The sequence below is a fragment of the Colletotrichum jinshuiense genome, chromosome 8, assembly GCF_051148585.1.
Source record: "Colletotrichum jinshuiense chromosome 8, complete sequence".
Lineage (NCBI taxonomy): Eukaryota > Fungi > Ascomycota > Sordariomycetes > Glomerellales > Glomerellaceae > Colletotrichum > Colletotrichum jinshuiense.
Window position 1 is genome coordinate 72306 of NC_139315.1, and position 24407 is coordinate 96712.

The 24407-nt window shown below is 52.1% G+C and overlaps 5 protein-coding genes across 5 annotated transcripts; 3 read left to right on the forward strand and 2 right to left on the reverse strand.

Moving 5' to 3' along the window:
- Window positions 1–1898: 1898 nt before the first annotated feature.
- Window positions 1899–4366, forward strand: EsH8_VIII_000018 (Rad26 family protein; the record flags this gene model as incomplete). The annotated part of the gene is made up of 2 exons (XM_083269060.1): window positions 1899–3023; window positions 3077–4366. The coding sequence occupies 2 exons, from the start codon at window positions 1899–1901 to the stop codon at window positions 4364–4366; spliced, it is 2415 nt and encodes an 804-aa protein (XP_083128828.1).
- A 1259-nt stretch (window positions 4367–5625) lies between these two features.
- On the forward strand, window positions 5626–7821 carry EsH8_VIII_000019 (uncharacterized protein; the record flags this gene model as incomplete). Its single annotated transcript, XM_083269061.1, has 1 exon — window positions 5626–7821. The coding sequence occupies one exon, from the start codon at window positions 5626–5628 to the stop codon at window positions 7819–7821; it is 2196 nt and encodes a 731-aa protein (XP_083128829.1).
- A 9097-nt stretch (window positions 7822–16918) lies between these two features.
- Window positions 16919–18064, reverse strand: EsH8_VIII_000020 (alpha/beta hydrolase; the record flags this gene model as incomplete). Its single annotated transcript, XM_083269062.1, has 3 exons — window positions 16919–17568; window positions 17624–17798; window positions 17870–18064. The coding sequence occupies 3 exons, from the start codon at window positions 18062–18064 to the stop codon at window positions 16919–16921; spliced, it is 1020 nt and encodes a 339-aa protein (XP_083128830.1).
- A 1291-nt stretch (window positions 18065–19355) lies between these two features.
- Window positions 19356–21870, forward strand: EsH8_VIII_000021 (sulfate transporter family-domain-containing protein; the record flags this gene model as incomplete). Its single annotated transcript, XM_083269063.1, has 3 exons — window positions 19356–19903; window positions 19968–21111; window positions 21157–21870. The coding sequence occupies 3 exons, from the start codon at window positions 19356–19358 to the stop codon at window positions 21868–21870; spliced, it is 2406 nt and encodes an 801-aa protein (XP_083128831.1).
- A 488-nt stretch (window positions 21871–22358) lies between these two features.
- Window positions 22359–23888, reverse strand: EsH8_VIII_000022 (Thiolase, N-terminal domain-containing protein; the record flags this gene model as incomplete). The annotated part of the gene is made up of 4 exons (XM_083269064.1): window positions 22359–22786; window positions 22852–23428; window positions 23525–23705; window positions 23824–23888. The coding sequence occupies 4 exons, from the start codon at window positions 23886–23888 to the stop codon at window positions 22359–22361; spliced, it is 1251 nt and encodes a 416-aa protein (XP_083128832.1).
- Window positions 23889–24407: the final 519 nt, after the last annotated feature.

Sequence of the window (24407 nt, forward strand, 5' to 3'; positions counted from 1 at the left end):
GCGGAGGGTCGGCGCAAATTGGGCCGTTCGGTCGCTGGGGCGGTAGCAAGGAGTGACGGGTCGGTGGGAAAGATGCACCCGCAGCTGATGGGGGGGCAGGGCGTTTCCGGTGAATGAGCAAGCGGTCCTGATGTCAGTGATGTTCTGAACGAGGCGTAAGCGGGTGCGGATTCTGGATGGCGACGGGCCAAGAGGAGGTATGACGGGTTAACGATTTGTCGAAGCGTAGCGAAGCAGCAGAGGAGGCGGAAAGCGGGAAGCACAGGACGCGCAGCTGGCGCAGGATCCGAGTGGATACAAATATCACCTGGGAGGTACCTACCTAGTGTACCTTGTATGCCCGTCCAGTCCTTGGGTCGTGGGGGATTTGGCGCCAAAAGGATCAAGGGTGAATGGGAAACGGTTTTTTTTTTCTGGATCTACTTTTATTTTTATTTATTTTTCCCACTCCCAAGCCGCCATGCTGGCAGAAGAAAGGACAAATTAAAAACCCTTCTGCTCCCAAGTGCCTGCTTGGCCCACTTAGCTCTCAGCCATGTGTATCCTCTTCCTGTTCCTAGGGCCGTCCCCAGCTGCTCATCAAGCACCAGGGCAGCTGGTCTCGGCGGATGATGACGGTGCAATTAGCGCAGCAAAGCTACGTCAGGCCTTGGGGGCTTGGCGGGGAGTCCCCGGGCTGGAGCTGATGTCCGCTGCTGTGCTGCATGGAGTGTGCTGGCGGCGGAGATTAGGTAAGCCTGGAAGAAGAGGGAATGAGGGTGGAAGGGTAGTAATGCACATGTTCGATTGGCGCCTTTCGATCCGGGGCACTCTGAGGGTGCCCCTCAAATCCGCTCAGAGGACAATCACTCGACCGATGCGTACCTGGTTTTTTTCTCCTGCTCTCTACGAATGCAAGGAGTTGTCATACCAACAGGCCGGCTTCCTCAGTTTGGTGTCTCCCAAAAGCACAGAGGCACTCCAGGTACGTGGCCAGAGAACGAGCGGTGCACAGCTTGTTCCCGTACCCGAGAGCGCACGTTAAGTTACGCGTATCTTACAGGGCCCAACCCCCCCTGTCTCCCTCCGTTGTGGGAAAGCGTCCCTTGCCTACCCTGCCGAAATCTGTTGAGGTGGTCAACCTCGATAATCTCCAGGCTCGGAGGACCCCTAAATAAACAATGCCGTAAATTAAAATAAAACTGGTACCCAAAAATAAATAAAGACGCAGAAGAGAGAGAGAGAGAAAGACAAAAAGAGAGAGAACGCGAGAAAAACACAGGGCCCCCACCCCTCCCCGACCCAAACGGCACCGAGCCTCCTACTGACTGACTGTACATAATAGTAGATGCTCGTGGTCAACGGGCCGCCAGAGATTGGACACTGAAAAATCAATCAATCATTTGCAAGGCTCGTCGCCGAACAAGCCGAAAAAATGCTTCTAACGCAGGTTGACATCATCACAGGCCGCCATATGCCAACCCGCCTGACCAACCGCCACTGGTTTGACCAATCCTTTGTCTGGCGAGGCGCGAGCTCTCATTCGTCTCGTTTCTCGCTGAGCTGAGCTAAAGCCAGAGTGTGGCAGGAGACAAAACGAAGCGACCACTTTCACATGGCAGCAGCCAACCGCCACATCATATGAACCGTGCACATGACCAGCTGGTCCGGCCTTCTGTGGCTTGACAGGCGGCCGTGTGGCTGGTGACAATTCCGAACCCTCCTTCGAGCTGGAGTCGAGTCGCGTCGCCGCGTTTTGTCCCGCGGGCATCGTTGCCGATAAGATAAGGAACCCCCTGCCTGCCCGTACCTAGCGCTGCCTGGCCCGGTCTGCCGCTATTCAGACAAAAAGCATACCAACTTCCGAATCAAGAGCCAATGGATACATGCATTGCGCCAATTGACGCTCCGTGGCGATCATGGATGACTTCTCCGATGTTGACTTTGACGACTTAAATGACACCACTCTCCAAGAGCTCGAGAACAACGCCATTCAGTTCACACAGGCGCAGCAAAAGCCCGACTCTCAAGCTCTCGGCTATGAACAGCCTGACATCTACGATGGTCTCGAGTTCGAAGACGAAGACCTCGATGACACCGAGGTGACCAACGAACTCTTTCCTCCCGTCGCCCGCGCTGTCACCGAAAAAACATTCCCTCAGCACCAGCCTCGTGTCGCTAGACATCCTTCCCACCCACCCCAACAACAGCAGCGATGGAACCCGCCGCCGCCACCCTCGAATCCCCCCGCCCTGTCGTCTCGTCCGCGATACCCCCCGCCTGTCCCAGGACCGTCATATGTCCCTCCGATTGCCTCCCAACGCTTTCAAAGCTCCGTCGCCGCTCCGTACCGACCACAGGCCAGCCAGTACAACCGACCTCCTCCTCCCTCCATACGTTACAACCCTCCACAGTCCCAGCCTCATGCCCCCACTGGCGCTGGCAATGACATATTCGCCGCTCTGCAGCTTCGTGTCAAGGCCCTCGAGTCTGAGCTCAATTCTGCCCGCGGCGAGGTCTCCATCATACGCTCCAACTCGACAAAGGCTGAGGAAGAGCACGCTGCCGAGGTCGCTCGACTCCAGAAGCAGAATGCCGAGCAAGCTGCCAGGCAGGAAAGGGCCGTCGAGGCCGCCCTCGCTGCCGAGCGACAGGCCACCACAGAGTTGCAGTTTCTCCAAAGGGACATGAAAGAGGTCTCTGCACGTCCTCGCCGGAGGGAAACTGCACCACTAGCAGCTGCGCCAGGAACCACTACGCCCAAGAAGACAACCAAGTCCTGGGGTATGGCCGATGGGTTCGACGAGATGGATATTGCACCCAGTCCCAGCAAGACAAGGGGGAAACCCCGAGATGCCGGGTCAGTCGCTCTGCCATTGTCGGAGAGGACACCCACCAAGGGCAAACGGAAGCGCCCCACGGTTGACAGCCCCGTCATGGCTTTGGAGACCCATGCCGGGGATGTGGTAATGGTTGACAATGTGGCGACCCCGGCCTCTGCTGTCCGATATTCAGGTCCGGGGCCCAACGCGCTGCCTTTCGAAGTATGCCCAACAGCCCTATTGTGTCCTGGACCCTCTAGCTAATCCTCCCGCAGTTCCTCCAAGTGATACTGGACCATGGCTCCCTACATGGAGAGCCGCCAACATTTGACATCTTATCGCGTTATTATTACCCGTCCGATCCGACGACATCCTTCGCCTCTCTCGTCTTTCAGCAATTACCTCTAATGGGCAATCCCTTAAATCCAGTCCAGTTACTAGTGGACTTTGCGCGCCTCATCATCCGTATGTGGAGCCAGTGTTTAGATGAGGACTTCATGCGGCCCATCTGGGATCTGGCCTCGCTCCTCTCCTTCACTCTCCAGCTACAGACTATTTCCGTGGTACCGCAGATCATCAGTGAGCTAGTTCCTACCGTGCAGCAGTCCATCTACATGCTCGCCGAAGCACGGTTCAAAAGCATGGATGGTGACATCTCATCCGATCCTGCCTCGGAAGCACTGCAACAACAGGTCGATACAACATACATCCTGTCTCTGCTCTATACCTCCGCTGCAGCCTGCGCTACCACCCTAATCGATACAGACAATGGTTCCCAAACGAGACAGTCCGAATTTTGGCGACTGATAACACTCGATTTGGTTCTCATCTTACTCACGCCCAAACAACAGTTGGATGACATAATTGGCATGCTTGACATGCTTTGCACTTCGGCGCTTTCCAGCTCTATTGGTCCCATCATTCCAGGCAAAGATCCTGACTTGGTTGCCCGAATGGTCATTGACAAGGTATCTCTCAACCTCGTCGACCTGCCTCGGGCGGCCTTGTCCACAACCCAGAAGCATGCAGTTAGATGCGCGGTTTTGCGGACAATCATGTCATTTTCTCGGACTTCATACGGAGCACGACAGATCGCGGGCCACGTCAGTGTCATACCGCGCCTGGTCACAGCGCTGAGCGAGCTTGTTGATGTTCTGTACGACCTTTCGGACCCTGTGGCGGATACCAGCCGTGGTGGGTCTCCCTCCTCGCGCAAGGACGGGGCCGTGAGTACTACCCCAGACAACCGCTGCGATGGTGCCGATGGCTGGGATGATGGTCGTAGTGGCCCCTCTCTGCTGATATCGCAAATCATTCTGGTCCTCCACACCTTGGCGACAGACCCAGACACAGCCAACATCGCCAACATTCTTTCAAAACTCTCCGTATCGCATGGTGGCTCACAGCGGTACATTCTATCCCTTTCGCGAATCAACTTTGCCGAGGAGGACTTGGTTTATGAAGCGGCTATTGATGCAGACACAGTCGACAGGGCTCATGAGCTGTTGGAGCTTGCCGTGACTCCGGACGAAGGAGACAGTATAGCAGAGTCGTTTGGGATTTGATCGGCCAGCATCCACCCCACCCGAAAGCTTAACCGTGCCGACAGACGTAACGGGCAGTCCCCTGACTGGTTATTCGTCTGCTCCAAGTGGCTACAACACCAAAGAGTTTACCTAGCACCAGCTGTGATGCCATGGACTTGCCAAAACAACGGATGCGGATGTGCCAAGGGCGCCTCGGTATCCATGAGCTTCTTCGTGTGTGACGAGGGTTGTCAAAAGGATTTCTAGTTCTTGTCGTCACATCAAACCAATGCAAACATCAAGCAAATTGGAGAGTTTTGGACAAGGTCCGAAGCCACTGATTCGTACCGTGGCTTTCCCAGCAGGTATTCCTGGGTGGAACTATGGCCGTTCTCAACAGCCATTCCGCCAGCCTTCATATTCTTGTTTGCCTGTCTACACCATGGTGTCATAGTCGCCATCCGGATTGGAATTCCAGCAAGGCGATGTGGATGGTGGGGACTCGGCCGAAGGATTCCATGTTTTGCGCGGAATCCACGGGGACTTGTTGAACCCGCGTCTGCTCGCCGACCAGAGAGGTCTCATTTGCAATATCGCTCTGACCCCATGCACTAAAGATCGCTCCAGTTGACTCTGCTCATTCCCAAGCTCCACGACGCCTCAAGACACGCTGCCTAGCTTTGTTCGTATGGACAGTGCTGACTAGAGACGGTAATCGGACGCGCTAGTTAGGTGAACCTTTTGGTCTACGACTTAGCGCCCACGAGTGATCACCCCATCCAACACGCGCCCCTGAGTCAAGAGACTACCCCTTATCCGAAAGCACAGCCACTTCCGGCCGTTCGTCCCAACGATGCCAGTTGTGATAGGGCCTGCTAGGTCTGAGCCTAGTTCTCCGGCGTCGGTTGCAAGGGCGTGCGTCCGGGTCAAAGCTAGGACGACATAAACACCACGTTGACTTTGTTGGAGCCGAGCGGATTGAAGTCAAAAGCCGCCAGTCTGCAAGCGGGGTGCATTGAAGATGGCATGTTTTTTATGGCAAGCGCCAGAGTTGGCCGTTGACCATTCGGGTCGCACATGGTCGGTCAGGAACGAGGGGAAGCCACTTGATGCATCCTAAGAGCTGAGATGTCCGTCCGATGGACAAACACCCCCACCCCACCCCCCTGCCTTCCCCTTCATAAACCGCATATATGATTCGAGGCCATCGCCCATTCTCTTGAGAAAATATTGAAGGGAAACTCTCCCCATTCAGCGTATCCCCGAGTTCTAGTTTCATTGTTGACAACGTCGTCACCATGGACATCCTCTTCCTTTGCACTGCGCACAACTCCCTGTCACAGCGTCTGTACTTGGCGTTGTCCAAGTCGCATACTGTCACCGTCGAATATGCCCTCTCAGACGAAGTCATGATCGAGGCGGCCAGGCTGGCTAAGCCCAACCTCATCATCTGCCCGTTCCTCACAGCTCGGGTGCCCAGCGAAATCTACGAAAACTACCTAACACTCATCATTCATCCTGGTCCCCCAGGCGACGCCGGCCCAAGCGCTTTGGACTGGGTGATCATGGGTGACGACGGTACTGAAGCTGATGCTGAGGCTTTGGTCCGGAACAGCTCTTGGAGCGAGTTCGGTCGACCATACTGGGGCGTCACCGTTCTTCAAGCCGTCGAGGAGTTCGACGCCGGACCCGTGTGGGCTTTCGAACAGTTCCCTATACAGATTGATTCACCGCACATCACGAAGTCCAGCCTTTATCGTGGCCCCGTCACGCGGGCCGCGCTCACAGCCACTCTCGCAGCCATTGAAAGAATCAAAGTAGCCTCTGTCCAGGCTGCTTCACCATACACCCCTCCCCCCTCGCCAGGTTGCGATAAGTTCGCCCCGCACCAAGTCAATCCCCTCATCCAAACAAACCCCGCCTACCGCGACGCCTCCGTAACACTGCAGAAGGCCTTTCTTGGCGGTGTAACACGTCATCGGCCGCTTCTCAAGGCCGCCCAACGCGACTTCGACATTCAGTCACACACGGCTCGGGAAATATCCCGCAGAATTCGATCCTCAGATTCTCAGCCCGGTTGTCTGACGAAGTTGTTTGGCCCCAGCATGTATGTTTACGGGGGCACTGTCGAGGAGGGAGAAGAGCTCACTACTCAAACACGTCCCGGGCATATCGTCGCCTGCCGAGATGACGCCGTTTGTATCGCGACTTGCGACGAGAAAGCCATTTGGATCACACACGTCCGCCGAGTGAAGCGAAAGGTCGACTCGATGCTATGGCCAAAGGTCCCAGCCGTCTTCGGTCTAAGAGAGGTGGGCATTCTCAACGCCGAAGGCGTCGCAGCCAACCATATATCTCGAGCAACAATTGATTGGTCCCAAGCCCCCCACAACACCCAACAGGACATCTGGGTCGACTTTCAAACCTTTGCCGGCGCCAGGCGGGTTGCCTTTCTCTACTTCAACTTTTACAATGGCGCCATGAGCACGGAACAGTGCTCCCGCATGATTGACGCTATGGACTTCATCGCATCCACCCATGTTGTGGAACGACCCCTCGGCGCCGTTGTGTTAATGGGAGGCGACTCCTACTTCAGCAACGGTATTGCGTTAAACGTTATCGAGGCTGCTGCGGACCCGGCGCTCGAATCCTGGCTGAACATCAACCGCATTGATGACGTGGTGCACTATCTCCTGCACGAGCTTCCATCGCGCAACATCCTTACCGTCGCCGCTATCAGAGGCAACTGCGCAGCAGGCGGCGTTGCCATGGCCGCCGCATGCGACGTTGTCATTGCTGGTTCCGAGGTGGTGCTCAACCCAGCCTACCGCGCCATTGGTCTACATGGTTCCGAATTCCACTCATTGTCCTACCCCGGACGGTGTGGCTCAGTAGGTGCCACCAAGCTTCTGCGTGACATGGCGCCACTATCACCGGCTGAGGCGCTGACAATGGGCTTGGTCGACCACACAATCCCCGGCACCGGAGCTTTACTTGACATCCGCATTCGGAAATACGTAAAGTCGATCCTCTTTTCTGACAAGAAGCCAGCTCTGGGGGCTTGGAAGAGCAACGTTAATGTCACTCCTGCAGGCTTGGCCTGTGCCCGCGCTCAAGAGCTCGGCGAAATGTCCAAAGATTTTTGGAGTGCAAGATCGCAGCGATATCACCTTCGCCGTCGGGACTTTGTGCGCAAGGTGAAGGCTGTCCAAACGCCTCTGCGGTTTGCGGCACATCGCCGAGGCGCCGGTGAGCTAGACGAGGAGGAATCCGACGATTTCGATGATGTCGTATCTTTTGAGCGCAAGGCGAGGGCGGCTATTCTGGCTGACAAGTTGAAAGAGTACGTTGAGAGCATGACATCAACGCCTAGTCTCCGCCAGGAGCTGGGCCATGGCAATGCCTCGCATCATTCCAGGGCGTCAAGCGAAACCGTAAGCAAGCGGGACCTGAGACCAATCTTCTCATGTTACTACGACGTTGCGGCATCTTGAAGGGATTATGATGTATGACGGGTATGGTTTCTTTTCCTCTACGACTGGCTACATTCGTTCAAACCCTGTCTCCTTATTTCTTGAGGACACTGATTCACTTGGTAGCATATTATCTGGCGGGTCTCGGCGTTTCTACTAGTTTGAACAATACCAATGATTTACGTTGATGAGCATAAACAACATTACCTCAAAGTTTCCCTCTGTGCATCTGAAAGTCTTATTGATTGAATCCAGTGAAATGCGAAGTAGTGTCAAATGCAATCAAATGGCGCGGTGAGTGTCTGATCAGGCATGGTCAAGAAATTCCATCCACTCTCCTCTGTCCCTCCCTCATCCACCCTATAACCAGTAATAGAACAATAGCACACGCGCCCCCTTCATGTCAACCATCGTTTTCGGGTCTGCCCAGCCTTAGCCATGTGCCCAGCCTAAATTAGCGGCCATTTCCTGCCTGCCGGTTCACGCTCATGGCCAGCGGCTAGCTCAACAACTTCATTTGTCGAAATGCGTGCAACCCCAGGCCGCCAGCAGCCAGATGATACCGTGTGATTTTTCCTGTGGAACGGCCCAGACCTTAGCTCTGGTGCACCTCTTCGCTTTCAGCAAATGGCCCTAAAGCAAGCTTTGGACTAAGCACCGGTCAGCAAGGCAGGCCGACCGAGTGGGGCCTTTTTTTCCGGAAGCTGGAAACCCAAAATATCGGACCTGAGCGAGGTATGATGCCGAAAAGTAGCAGGAATGGACGCAATCCTACATCTAAGCGTCGCCGCCTGCTCGGATTCAGTTGTGACACGCCCGTCTCTTAGAATCCCGAGCTTGGGGAGAATGGATAGACCAAACACCCGGTATAATAACACATGCAGGAGATTAGAGGACCCGCCTGCAGCGTGGCCGCACTGACACACCGAAAGCGCCACTGAAGCCCCAAATGTGAGACGCCGAACGACTAAGCCGGGGACACTAACACAAAGCCGTTTATGTTTTTTGCTTAACGGAAAAGAAATAAAAATAAAAATACAGTGCCTGGTCGGGTAATGACATCACAAAGAGGGAGCTTCGACCCTGGATGAACCGCCTGCCGCCAGTCACGTCGCGGTCCGCTATCTTGGACTTGTAGATCATGACGCCAAGCTTTGCGGAGATCCCAACCCTGCCCGCGCAATAAGTGCGGCACCTGCTTCCGGGCTTGGGGGATGGGAGGGCGAGGCCAATTGAGGGCCAACGTCTTATCGTGATGGTTAACTCGGGTGTCTTTCAATAGGGTTGATCTCAGGCTTCACGGGGGCATAAGTATGGACCTGCTTCTCTTGGTTTTCGCGAATCGCATCCTTTAGAAGGAAATTATTCTCCACTCGTACGATTAATTCACTTATTCACCACGATGAATGCAATGATTATCAAAAGTGGCCGCGGCGTGTCGACTGGAAGAGGAGGGGCGGGTAACATCCGTAAGTCTTCGATTACTAGTGCCGAAAGTGCCAACGGTCCTAAAATTTGACGTCAACTAGGCCACTACGCAGACGCGAGAATCTTCGATGATGGCCCAGCCCCTGAAGGACGCCGACGAAGCAGTGTATGGAGTTCAGGCTCAGCCGAATCACCAAAGAGGAGATCGAGTCTTATCCACGGCATGCGAGACATATTCAGGAGCAAATCAATAGACAACACATCTGAGGAGCCTCTCCCAGCAGAAATAAAAGGAAAGGGTGTAGAGTGATGAGTTGTTTACGATCAAAGAATGCGGCAAATAGGATTGGAAGGGTTTTCAAAAAACGGAGAAACTACTGTTCAAGGCAGCAGAATGGATGGATGTGTTCTGGTAAGACTAATTCGTGGTATTCTACCAGGGGCGGATGCTAGAATGACTATCTTCATGATGACGATTAGGAAATAGGTTGGCGAGTATGAATCATTTGTAACAATAATGAACGTGAGTTGTGTACAACCACTATTGATAGCACATCTGTAGCAGTTAGGTAAAAAAAAAAAATGGACATGCGAGATAACCAAACGGGTAAGTAGTTAAGCGTATAACGCGGGAAATCCTTAATGATTAGTCTTCTGGGGCAAACATATTACCCTGCTTCGACGAATGCGATGTTTCCTTAATGATTCAGTCCCTACCAGCTACTCCTGGGGAAACTAAATCTATTCGAACATGGCCTGCTACCTTTCCCCCATTTCAGCTCAAGTATATTACCAGCCCTGCATCGAGTGGATGCAACCTCCATTCCCATCAAACTTGAACAACCATCAAATACCAGTAATCATGGAAAGTTTGATTTCACCTGAAATCTAATCTAATGATGTAAAGCAATAGTGAACCAAATTGTATACAAAGCTAGAACCAGTTGGCAACATTTCCCCAAGGCCCAAGAGAATGCTTCATCAATTCAGTGTGTTAAGTGACCAACGAATATAGTGTTTTCGGAACTGAACCTTAACTCTTACAACCTTTGTAAACACCATGCTCACCGCCTACTTGCACCGTGGACAGGTGGACAATTACATATGAATAGCCATGCCATTCTACAATAACCCCAAAAGACAGTGCCATTCATTAGTCTGTAGTATTAATAGTGCCTATTTGAAGCCTGAAGATCTGAAAGCATGTGAGTGCCACCGCAAGTTGTGTCATAACTGATAGGTTGACAAGTAGCCCAAGGCCCAAAGCGGCTCCTCATATTGGTATACTGGGATTGGCTGAAAAAACACCAAAATTCTGTAGTAACTATGTTGAAGATTCAGACCAGCATGCATTGCATATATCTGAGACCTTTCACCCAGTATCCAATAATCGTCCCATGGTGTTTTACTTAGCGGAAGCCGCGGGAGCCGCCTTTGAGACCCGCATGGTAGAACCACCGAAAGACGCAATCGACGGCCCGGGCATCAAGTGGGTACTCTTTGAAGACAACCAGTAGTAAATTTTATATATTCGATAGAGGATGCGAAACCGAGGTTACGATAATTGTTCTGGGCGGAAAAACTTCCATTTTGAATTTGGCCATAGCCCAATGAAAATGATTATAATAAAAAAGATTTCATGCCAAAAGTACATTACAAATCGTCCGAAATAAATTAATTTGTCTATAAAGAGCGATTTTTTCCCGGTTTAATAGCCAGTGCTATATGTTCAAAAAACACGTCAATTACATCTCGGCTTGTTTAATATATAAACTGATTCTTGTCTTTTATCACTATGCTACATCTAGTACCAGCGTCTCTGGAAAACGTCACATGTACCTACCTACAACTGCTCTCCCTTTTGTTCGTAGGCTACACTGCCTATTTCTTCCTCATGGCCAGACGATCTCCGTTCCCAGGGCCATTTTTGGCGAAGACCACAGATCTCTGGATGGCAAGATTTGACATTAAAGGTAATCTTACACTCCTTATTGGTCCCAGTGTCGACTATTGACATTGTACCATAGGACAACGTACCTCGACGATTCAGTCGCTCCACGCCAAGTATGGACCGGTGGTCCAAATTGGGCCATCTTCTCTCTCCTTCAGCTCCGCCAACTCCTTGCGCGACATTTTCAACCATAACCCCAAGTTATCTCGTCCTCGAGGAGATGCTGAGTTTCTGGAACACTACGGACAAGTCAACATGGCAAGTACCCGGTGCGGCCACCTCCACTTCCAGAGGCGAAAGGCTATCGCGGGAAGCTACGCAGCTCCAGTGATTATAAGCCAGCCTTATCAAGACATGATGAATGACTTGGTCGATAAATTCATGGAGAATTTGCAAGAAGCTGCTCAATCAGACGGATGGGTGGATGTTTGGCCTCAACTTAGATGGTTGGCTGCTGATACCATGGCAAGATTGGTTTATGGCAATAATAGTAGATTGGATCTCTTGGGGGACAAAGAGGGCCATCGAGAGATGATGGAAGACCTTTTAGGCTCGAAACTGACAGAAGCCGAAATATTTACCCCTGCGGTACTGCTGTCATCCTGGTTTCCTCGTGAGTAATCTTTCAATACACAAAGACTCCCCTAGCTGACATTCTCACGACAGGCACAAGAAAGATTCTAGAGAGACTGGCCCCTACGTGCTTTATCACTACTTCTACGATGCATTCGTGGGGTTTAGAAGCAACAAACAGTGCTATAGAAGCTAAAACTCAGCCGGATGGTGTTGTTCCGGTAGCCCAGAAACTCGCCGAGTACTTTAGATCAAACGGTAGCTCGGAGGTTGTTCCAGGCATCAAGTACATTCAAAGCGACAATCTTGACAACTTTCAAGCAGGTACTACCGCCCAAATTAGCCATTGTCACTAGACTGAAAACTATGACGCCTAAAACTGACCACTTACTGTGTAGGCTCACTCACTACACCGGATACACTTGCATGGCTTATTTATGAACTTTCTCTGCCCCACAACCATCACCGTCAATCACGTCTCCGCCGCGAACTTCAGCTAGCAGGTGTCAAGCCGACTACACGAACGGATCTTCATGACCTGATCAAGCTGCCGTACTTGGATTGTGTTCTCCGCGAGACACTCCGACGTTATCCCCCGATCCCAGGGTCGTTGACCCGAGTTGCGCCAGCGGGTGGAATTGAAATCGATAGTCATTTTGTTTCGGGTGGAGTAAGTTGACCAAGCCAAGGCTAAATATATTACATCGGGGACAGTAGATAGCCGAGCCTGACACTAACACATGCCAGATGCTAGTTTCTGCTCAACCAGCAAGTGTCCACATGGAGCCCTCAGTTTATGACGATCCACACGATTGGAATCCGGAGCGATGGGATATTCCAAAGAACAGCCCAGAGTACAGAAAAATGCAAAGGAGTTTTTGGCCTTTTGGCAGTGGGCCAAGAATGTGTGTTGGCATGAAGTAGGTTCTGCACATCGAAAACCGCATGGTGGCACAAATGACAAGAAAACGGATGCTAATTTGTTATGACTCTTGCAGCGTCGCCTGGGCAGAATTGCGAATTGTCACTGCAAGAATTTTCAGCACGTATGAGACGATGCTTGGACAAGATTATTTCGTCACAGACGAGGCAGGAAACGAGACACCGAAAGAAATTGACGAGGATCAAGAGGAAGATCTGTTCCCAGCGGGATGGTTCGAGCCAATTTGTCTCAAGAAGGTCCAGTTTGTACCACAGTAAATCGGTGAGGGTTTTACATATTGCCAGGTGATGGTTGCGTTGCGATGGTCTTTCGTAGTTTAAGGAGTAGTCAAGGCAAGTGTGTCGTTTTGCGGCTCGCCAATTTTAAAGAATATGTTCAACCACTAAAAATTCTTACAGCCTGAACTGCATAAAAGCTTCAGACTGTTTTCATCTATCAGTGAAAACAGTGGTCATCTCGCTATCCCGAAGATGCCCGTCTAGTGTGATGTGATGTTCCTTACCACACATTTGCCGCTCATTGCAACCAAGAATGACCCCCTTTTACTTCTTCCAATCTGCTGTGCGTTAACTACTGCGATATGATTGAAAATCAGAAGACAAAACAAGGCATAGCCAGGTGTTGGCTAATGTTTCGCCGTTGGCGGTGGCTTTCGTGATGGTCCTGGGAGGATATTCTGTATCTTTGTGTAGACTCTAAAGTATACAAACCCAGTAGGGATAATGCGAGCTGGTATATGTTATTGAATTGCTTGAAACCCCACACTTTGAATTGGCTGGGAGTTTCTGATCATTGCATTTGAATTACTCAGTACGCTCGGACCCTGCTATATTTCTTTGGGGCTGAATGATTTTATACTTTTAAGCTATTTGTTCCCAGCCAGAGCGTGCCATGTATCACGCGGGGTAACTAAGCTGACACAGCAAAGCCAAAGGTTTGATACCCTTTGAGTTTGACTTCAACAGAGGAGCTTACCCAAGATTGACTGTAAACCACGTATAGCAATTCTCCCTGTCAATTTCAAGTAAACTAACTATTGCAACCAGTCACTTTTACGAACGATGTCTAGCCTCAATGAGATTGATCCAGACGGAGATCTCATTCTTATACTCAGCCGCAATGGTCTGGACGATGCTGAGGTAGATCACAAGAACCCTCCGAACGACGAGTTGAGAGTATCATCAAAGGTTCTCATGTTAAACTCACCAGTATTCAAAGCAATGCTGAGCGGAAACTTCAAAGAGGGCATCGAACTTGCCGCAAATTCGGGGCACTCGGACCCATACAGTCTTGAATTCCCGGATGACGATGTCGAAGCCATGACTATTTTGTGTCAGATCCTTCACAACGTCTACGTCCCTGAACGGCCGAAACCTCTAGGGCTTTCAAAATTGGCTTTTGTCAGCGACAAATATGGATGTACCAAGGCCCTGAAATACTGCGGAACTGTATGGATCAGGGACTGGCTCCAGGAGTTCGACGAGAATGTTCCACCTATGAGTGACTTTTGTCATCTATTGGTGTTTTCATATGTGATACATCTTCCTCTCGAGTTTTCAGACGTGTCCTGGAGAATGTTTCTTTTCCACGAGGGCCCTTTTTCATCGGCATCAGATCAAGTTAAAATGTTGGCAGACCACCCTCTGCTGCGGCACGACCTTATCAGTAAGTCTACCTGTACATCTTCAAATTAGATCGCAGACTTATTTGGCAAGGCGTCCTTGAATCAAAACGCCATGAGTGCTGCAACCAGTTTTACAAGGGTCTTATATGCCCTATGACTTGGACATGGGATATCTCGGAAAATCCCTGCGTCAGGCCAGCGAAAGCTCTGGGTGCCTACGTTGAGGCCCTTCGCAAATCCAACACTCTACCAAATGATGTCGACTTTTCGGCACACAAATTCTGTGACCTTCTTGAAACGGCAGCCAAACTACCGGCGATCACTATGTCCAACTTTCCTTGTATAAGAGAAATAGGAGTCTGCGGTTGTCGGACCAACAAGTACATCCGACGCAATTTATCGAATGAGGTTGAAAATGCAGCAAATAAAATCGCTCAGCAAAGGCGGGTTTTCAATTGTCTCGATTGTTTGACAAGCGAGGGTGTGTCTGGGAACCAAAGGTCTTGCCGCTTACCGCACCTCTAATGGGGCGTACTTGATATTTGATAAAACGAAGCATTGAGTCAAATCGAGAATTTTGGGGCGCCGAATAAAAACTTTCAATGTTAAAGATTGCAGTTTACTGCTCGCAGTATGAGCTGCCTTGTCTACCATGAATACTTGTGTGTGACCGCGAGTTTCTCTACATTGAACCTTGGGGCCGCTATCTTAGCTGTGAATCAATCCCCAATTGACAAATATCATCTTTTCGCTGTTATAGCACTGAACGATCCCTTGCAAGCCCAACTTCCCATCTTTCCCCAGGACTTCATATCTTGTTATATAGAAGCGGATATCGTTCGTACCAATTCTCATTGGGCCGGCAGCACTAGTACTGCCCGTGTCGGCATACGTGACCGCAAAACTGCACGTTCCTGAGCTTACAACACGAGCCCAGCCGTCTGATGCGAAATCGCTGGGTTGCAATGTCCAGAAGCCGTTCTGGTTATCCAGGGAGTTGGCGAGCGTCCGGCAGTCAGCGGCTGATGGGGCTGAAGCCGAAAAGTCTGTCGCGGGGTCTTCAGCCATCTCACCGCACCACTCGTCTCTGCCGGCCGAGAAGGGGAAGCGTTTGGTCAGTCGGACTGGTCGTGTGCCCTCCGATCCCCTTGTGAAACGGAGCTTGCGATTTATTTGGGTTGTTGGGACAATGCCGTCAGCATTTGCAAGGGTTCGAGAAATCATATTTGCAAGACTGTCATCAGTTGCAAACACAAATACGGCGGATTGCAAGATGGTGATCCAAAGAAGGATTTTGGCGAAGCTATACATGTTGGTGGTGGCTAACTGAATTATGGTGCCGCGGCGTGTTATAAGCGTAGAGCTGTTGTGACCTTAAGCAAGAAGGACTGAAAAATTTCGGTGTCTCAGCAAATATTAGATCAGGGGGATACTGGAGCTTGACTGATGGCTGATTTAGTGATATTGTGATGGTGTTGGAGGCAGAGAGAGAGACACAGGCAACCCCTCTCCTATTTAACCACCAGAACAAGTGCCACCACACCGTGGGTATAAAAGAAGTAAAGGACAGGGTCACGAAGGTGCACGATTCAATGCGCGCGACATTCTGTCGCACCTTTACTGCATGGCCGCGCCGTATGCAATCCTTCACTTGGGCTGACGAAGTCCCAACTCCGTCACAAACACGCTATGCAAGGTGAACGAAGTGATTCGCCAGAAGCAGCCACGGCCCCCGATATTTGACGAATGGCCATGCATGCCAGGAACTTGATGAAGTTGACTGGGGTGCTTTCGCTGGGGCACTCTCGCGATGTTGTTGTGCCCCAAAGTTAAGTGACTGCCAGAATGTGATGTGACAGGAAACGGCCCCCGCAAGAGCGGGGATTGGCACCGGAAGCGCCCAGCTTGGGCGTGACATCAATGCAGCACCCGGTGCGCCGTGAGCAGTGTCCAATCAAAGTGTCATACCGACATGTTGGTTTGGTTTGGGATCTGCAAGTTTACACAGCTGGGGTGACCAATGCTTGTATTGTGCAGGAAATCTTCGTGGTCTCATTGGGCCTGTGGATCGAGGATGTGCTTTTGTGGTTGGAACGAATGTTTGATTGTGTTGAGATGCCTGGGATTGAAGGGGCCGAAAAAAATGAACTTCCAATATTACGGCCACAATAATCACCTGCAGCTGGGGGCGCTGCGGGATTATCCAGGGGTTAAAACGCATCCAACGATGTCTTATGGATTGGACGTTACCGATATTTTCCCCGGAATCTCCATTGACACCATCGATACAGTGCAATGAGCGCTTGGTGTCTATGAATGAGCAACAATAGGTCGCAATCACCGCCTAACTACACATTGTTGTCTGCCAGGCAATCCTAGATGAACATTTGTCTCATAGTACTTTATACGAAAACCAGTTCAAGAGCAAGGGTGCGGGAATAGTTTTTATGTACGAGAAGACAGCAATCAACAAAAGGTCATCAGATGTTGGTGTTAACGGCTATGCGCCTACCCGACCCTCCTTGTTGGAACCGCGCCTCGACAATGCATTATGGTTCGGGTCGGCTTCGCCCGAGCTAAATGACACAGTACAGGCCATTTACGCCATATGAGCAACATCACCTTCCAGATTGTCAACGGCTTGCCTGACCGCATCCATCCCAGCAACGTCGTCCTCAAGAAACCTTGTCGCTTCGTATCGATGCGGTTGGTTCTTCGCGAGAAAGAGTTTGACTTTTCTCTCTCCAAGACATTCAACCATGTGGGTGCTCACGGCGAGGTCGACGTGCTCATCTGCATCACCTTGTATGATGGTCGTTGGTGGCCAAGCTGCAGCCTTTGTTTGGCCTGACTCAAGCTTAGCCCACTCATAGCCTGGGTCGATATCGCCCACGAGATTGGGGAACTCGTTCTTGTGGAGATAATAGTTGTACAAGCATCCACGGGGGAACCTTTCACTATTATTATCTTCGGAGGTTTTCACTGGAAGGAAATCAGACGTAGTGTCCCTGGCGCCAGTGGGAAGGATCTTGTCAAGGCGGAAGACCTGTGGGTCGCTGGCAGATACAGTGCCCACTGACAGCGGCGCAGAGAGATGGTGTGCAATCTGCTCTTCTGTGAAGGGTTCCGGAGGTATTAGGATAGAGGAGTTGAAGAAACGATGCTGGAATGTCGTGATGCCAGTTACTGAAAGCAGTGCTACAGGAGGTGGTTTGAGATGGTGAGCGGTCAGAGATGCCATGAAAAACCCTGATAGGTGTTCAGTATTCCACATTCAATACCAACCACAGGATGTCGTGCTTACCTGCACTTCCGCCGCCAACAATAACCCTACGCTCCGGAACAGCTCTTTTAGATGTCTCCCATCCCCTCGCGAATTTGTAGGCCGCTCGCGCATCCTCAAGTAAGCCTGAGGCTTTAGCCTGCGGAAGCAGTCGATAGCTGGCACTGATGAGAGGCCATTGATTCTTGAAACAAACCTATGGTTCATCTGTCAGCTACTCCATCTCTTGTGTAGGCTAAGATAAGGCGATGGGCGTGATGAACTCACCTGCGCAAGCCATGGCGGTACACAGGCTCTGGAACCAGTAACAAGGCCACCTGAGTGGAAGTATAAGAAAACAGGAGAGGTGTCAGGATAGTCATCGGCTGCATAGACGTCACACTCAAGTGGAATTGAATGCCGAGCGAAGACATGTGTCGTCTTCGTTAGCCGATGTACGCTACGCAGTCCCAGTGATGACATTATATATACAAGTAATAGTTGTTGAAGGTCATCTAGTGCAGATGACGAGTTGTGGGCGAGACTAGGATTCTAGTCCAGTTTTTTTTGTTGCAAAATGCTCTCAAGAACAGAAGTGAGAAACGACCGGATATTAAATCTGCCGGGTTGGAAGGCGCAATATCGCGATCCTCATCATGAAATAAAATGGGTAGACTTGTGAAGGATAGAGCCATTCAAGTACCTTTTTTTCTGTACTTTTTATCCTTTTACATTGCATTCTTTCCTTCCGACCCTTTTGATACGCCCTATTGAAATGATAAGCACATTTCGGTACGCCCTTCCTGTGACATCTGCCAGAGAACTCGCACAATCAAGTGCTGTTGTATCAGAGAAAGCATATGTACGATTTTAGTCATCATCTTAATTTCGAGCATATGACTCAATCATATTCGTACATTTTCCTCCATGTTTGCATCTCTGTACCTATCCTGATTTAAGCACGAGCGGAGCACGACATCACGTGACTGGATTTTACCGATCGGCTGGACAGACAGACTGACTGGGAGCACTGATAGCCGGCTGCAGATGAGGGGCCGGAAGCGGGGTAAGAGTGGATCACGTGCATTCTCAAAGGCGGTGTATCAAGTCGAGACTAGCGGTCCAGTTCGCCGCGGAACGGTTTTGCCGGTATCCCCGTCGTATCTTTTACATTCCTAACCCGGAATGGGCATGGCAATCAGTACGTAACGCCAGACAAAGATCCTGGTTGCTCCCACCATCGTATCGTCGAATCGAGTTCCGCTGACACATAACTCAAAGCCCAACGCATTGATGTCACTCCGATCCCTGGGCGCCTGCGGAATGATAATCCTTGCAGAAAACAATCGCCGACCGCCTGGGCCTAGCAGCTCCCAGTCCCTCGCCTTCTCGGATGCCACAAGGGCTTCGATTTCTTGCGCAATTACCTATAGAACGAGTCAGCCGTGAGTTGTGACAAATTCTCTTACCATGGTCCTGCCTGGAGCTGCCGCAACAAACTGATACCGGTAGTCGTTGTCTCCACCGTCTTTTCCGTCCCGGTCCTCGCTCCGTCTCTACCCGTCAACGTTTGCGACTTTGTACTCAAGACGACTGCAACCCTCCAAGAACAACAACGTTCTTTGTCACAGAGTCCAAGATATCTCCGACTTGACCTGGGTCTTGAGATTCAGCCTCGCTTAACCCCGCCAACTCGACCCGGGCCTTTCTTTGGTGCCCCTCGCATGTCTCTATTGATTTGACAATCTTGACGCGTTTTGTTTGGGGCACGAAAATGACAGGAGGCCGACCTCAGCCGACCTTCAACCCTTCATCGCAATCACAACATATTCCAGCGAACCCCAGCGGATTGCGCCAGAGCTACACCATGGGCTCACCTCTTCAATCTCCTAGCTCTGTGGGCGGTGAATCGGAGTACCTGAGCACTCGCGAAGATGCTACTCCGTTAGCTACCCCACTGCCCACCGACTCCGACTCCCGAGATCCTCCTCGCTCTGGTCCTAGCCTCGCCCGACCGCATACCTTCCCGCCGACCGAGTCGACAAGCCTCCTACAGAACGTCATCATCGACAATCCGCCAGCTAACAACTATTCTAACGGCACCTTTTCGCCGCGACCTGTGAGCCCAGCAGCCAGCGAGAATGCGGAGTTTGATAGGGCATCGTCCTCCGCGTCCGAGATACCCATTCTCGACTCTGTGCTTACCACCATCACCGGCGACGATCACTGGAGGAAGCGATTCGTAAGGAGCATTAAAAGCAAGAAGATGCACAGCTCAAGGACCTTAGCAGAACAGGCTGGATTCAAGGACAACGTCTGGATGTTAGTTGCCCTCGTCATTTTGTTCTCGTCGCTCCAGCTTACTGACCAACTTTTGTTTTTGCAGGTACCTTTCCTACTACATTCCACTCTTGACCTGGTTGCCGCAATACAAGTGGTCGTATCTGAAGGGAGACCTGGTCGCAGCTTTGACGCTTGCGTCGCTCTACCTGCCAATGGCTCTTTCACTTGCAGACAACCTCGCACACGTACCTCCGATCAACGGACTGTACGCCTTCGTCTTCAACCCGTTCATCTACGCCATATTCGGTAGCGCACCACAGATGGTTGTCGGGCCGGAAGCTGCTGGCTCTCTGTTGGTCGGATCCGTGGTAAGAGGCAGCATTGACCACGACAGGGACGACGAGTACAACGCCGAGGTGCAGGCCAAGATCTGCGGTGTTGTAGCGGGCATGGCCGGTGCTACAGTCTTCCTTGCTGGTCTGGCTCGATTAGGATTTCTTGACAGCGTCCTCAGCAAGCCCTTCCTTCGCGGCTTTATCTCTGCCATCGGCTTCGTGATTGCTGTTGACCAATCGATTCCAGAGCTTGGTCTTGCCAAGTACGCCGCGGAAATGGGCGTTGGCCATGGTAGTAGCATGGACAAGCTAGAGTTCATCTTCAGCTCCTTCGACCATGTCCACAAGCTTACGTTCATCGTTGCTGGTGTTAGCTTCGTAATCATGATGACCATGAGAGAGCTCAAGAAACATCTCCAGCCAAAGTACCCTGGAGTTGCCTACATCCCCGACCGTTTCTTCGTTGTCGTCATCTCTGCTATTCTCTCCTGGCATTTCGATTGGGAGAGCAAGGGTGTTGAGATCCTAGGCCCGGTCAAAGCAGCGTCGGAAGGTCTCTTCACTTTCCGTTGGCCATTCCAGACCTCTCACATGGAACACATTCGCGAAGCCATGGGAACGTCGTTCTTGATCGCGCTGTTGGGCTTTTTCGAATCGTCCGTCGCGGCCAAGAGCCTGAGCAGCTCTGACAGCGTGCAAGGAATCCAGCTAAGTCCCAACAGAGAGCTTGTCGCGCTGGGCGCTGCCAACATAGTTGGCGCCTGTTTCATGAGCTTGCCTGCGTTCGGCGGCTACGGAAGAAGCAAGCTAAACAAGCAGACTGGCGGAAAGACACCTATGAGCTCCATCTTTCTCAGTCTGATTACGTTGCTTGCTGTGTTCTTCTTGTTGCCATACTTTTACTATCTTCCCGTAAGTCATTACTCCTGGAATCTTTGATCTAGCTAACATTGGCAGAAACCGGTACTTTCATCAATGATCACGGTTGTGGCCTGGTCGTTGCTCGAAGAGGCTCCTCACGACATTGCATTTTTCCTGCGCATCCGAGGCTGGACCGAGCTGGGTCTGATGGCCATCATCTTTGTTTCCACCATTTTCTACTCGCTCACCCTTGGCATGGCTATCGGAGTCGGCCTGTCTCTGCTTCAGGTCATCAAGCACTCGACTCGTCCTCGAATCCAGATCTTGGGCCGCATCCCCGGCACGCAACGCTTCGAGAACGCCGAGTTGAACCCCGATCGCCTGGAGTTTGTCGAGGGTTGCCTCATCGTCAAGATCCCCGAGCCCTTGACGTTTGCCAACACGGGCGAACTCAAGGCTCGTCTTCGAAGGCTGGAGCTGTACGGCACGAGCATGGCCCACCCCGCGCTGCCAAGACTGCGGGGCGAGCACCACAACAAGAATGTCATCTTTGACATCCACGGCGTTACTTCACTAGACGGATCCGGTACACAGGTGCTGGAGGAGATTGTGCGCAGCTACAGGGAGCGAGGCGTCAGAGTGTTCTTCAGTCGGGGTCCCACCAATCCGCGCCACCACATCTGGAGACTCATGCGACAAGCTGGCATCATCGACCTGGTCGGCGGAGCGTCCCACTTCGTCTCGGATGTCCAGGAGGCGTTGAAGCTTACTGAATATGAGCACAGCATTAACGAAACCACGAACCCCTGAACAAAGAATGGGTGCGTTTTGCTACTACCTACTGCATGTTAGATTGGATGCATTAAAGAGGAGGGGGCGTTTGGTTTCCAGCATTCGGAGCGAGTAAAGGCGTTCCAACTTTTCAGTTCTAACAGAATACTTTTTCGTCTCCACGAACGGTATGTCTAATGAGTTTGCGACGAGCGCCATGAATACGTACGTACATAGTCAGTAAATATAAAAGCGGTGCATTTGGTTTTGTAAAAAAACTTTCGGCCTTCCTTGCTTGGTCTGCATCGGCGGCCCTCCCTCATTGTGTGAAGCGTTCGTTGCACCTCTTTTGTTGGCTCACGTCTCCCCTTTACTCTTGTTGTATCGCCAGTCACCAACAAATCTCGGTAAACGTGACATCGATGTGAAATTGGATAAGACCTGTCGCCTGGCACAGTGATCATACATTCATTTTCATTCTCTGGTCCTTGATTCTGGTACATTATCAACCGCAAAACCAGTTTTGCTTACACAACCTCGTTGACAAACAAACCGGCCATGCCCTGTCCCGTGCCGATACACATGCTCGTCAACAGGATCTTCTTCTTCGTCCTGCGCAGCTCGCTCAGTCCTGTGACGATCTGTCTCGCGCCCGTGGCGCCCAGGGGGTGTCCCAGCGCAACGGCGCCACCGCGCGGGTTCATCTTGGCCCAGTCCAGGCCCAGCTTGTCGCGGCAGTAGACAGCCATGCTGGAGAAGGCCTCGTTGACCTCGACGACATCGATGTCGGCCAGCGAGATGTTGTATTGCGCCAGGAGCTTAGGGATGGCGATCGATGGGCCGATGCCCATGATGCGCGGGGCCAGGCCGGCGACGGTCGAGCCGACGTACTTGGCCAAGATGGGTTGGCCGAGCTTGACGGCGGTCGAACGCTTCATGAGAAGTACGGCGGCAGCTGTTCCCCACTCATGTCAGTACAAGTTGTGTATGATTGCAAAGGAAACACATCGAGGGACTCACCTCCGTCAGTGACCTGACTAGCGTTACCACCCGTGGTCGTGGGTCCCCACTGCGGGAACGCAGCCCGGATCTTGCCAAGGCTCTCCGCCGTCGTCCCCGGTCGGATGCCCTCGTCCTGGGTGAGCGTGACCTCCTTCACGTCGCCGTCGGGCCCGATAATCTTGGTCTTGATCGGCACGATCTCGTCGGCGAAGTACCCAGCCTTCTGCGCCCTCTCGGCCCTCTGGAAACTCTCGGCCGCGTACTTGTCCAGCTCCTCGCGGCTGAGGTTGAAGTCGCTCGACACGTTCTCCGAAGTCCAACCCATGGGCTGCATGCAGTCGGCGGCCTCCTGGCTCTGCGAGACGACAGCCTCGTCGAACGGCTTGTCGAGGGCGTCGCCGCCAATCGTCATCTGCTCGGCGCCCAGCGCAATGCCGACCTCAATGGAGCCGTTGGAGATGGAGTGTGCGATATCGGCCGTGGCTTTGAGGCCCGAGGAGCAGAAGCGGTTCACCGAGGAGGCGCCGGCGGTGTTGGGGAAGCCCGCGGCGAGGGCGGCGGCGCGGAGCTTGTAGGCGGCTTTGCTGTCGGAGACCTATTTCCACAAAGAAGAGTCAGCGAGGGGTGGAGAGTTTGTGGCGGGGTGGGAGGAAGTTCAAATGGGGGCCGGACGGGTGGGTTTGTTACGCACATTTCCCATGCAGATGTCCTCCACCACAGCAGGGTCGATCTTGGAGCGTTCGCGGACCTCCTTGAGGAGGGCGTAGACCATGTACTCGAGACTCGTGTCCTTGAAGCCGCCCTTCTTGGCCTTGGCCAGTGGGGTTCGGATGGCTAATGTGATGACGATGTCATCGGGGTTCTTGGACTGGCTGTGCGGAGCAGAACGTCAGTCTGGTGTCGGGAGAGAAGCCGACCAAATAAGAAGGGGGAAGAGAAACGGTGGCTCCTTGCTTGCTGTTGCTGCAGCAATCACATGCGCGGACGTACATTTGGTTGATGGCGCTACCTGGGGCCAGGTGCTTCACAATGGAACCGATTCTTTCGAGAGCCATGATTGCTGGGTGGCGGCGCGATGATGCAATGCGGCAATGGTGGGATGGAGTGAAGAGTGTTGGGAGAAAGAGGGAGGGAGGACTGAGGACAAAATGTGAGTTTGAGAGTTTCGTCGTCTATGGTCATGAGAGGAGGGCGGGGGAATGTAAAGTAGACATGGTTCATGACGGCTTAGCTGCCGGCAATCATTCGGGCTCGGGTCTTTCCCCAGGCGTGTGCTCCCCCAGCCCCAGAACCCAGACCTCCGTGGCCCGCGCAGTGGCTGTGGGGGAAGCAATTGGGCCGAGGCATCTCGGCCACAGAGCAACCAGTAGAAGCGCAGTGCGCCGAGAAATGGGGACGCTATGGAGTCTGGGGTGCAGTAGCGCGGCAGATTACCTGTGTTAGTCAATAGTATGAGGCTGGCTCCTGAACACTAACAGTTCATATCAACACTCAACAAGGCCATCCTCCCCTTAGGTGCCGTTCGCCGGTCCATCTGCCGCATCGACTTCCGGTCTTACCGGCTGTCCCTTATC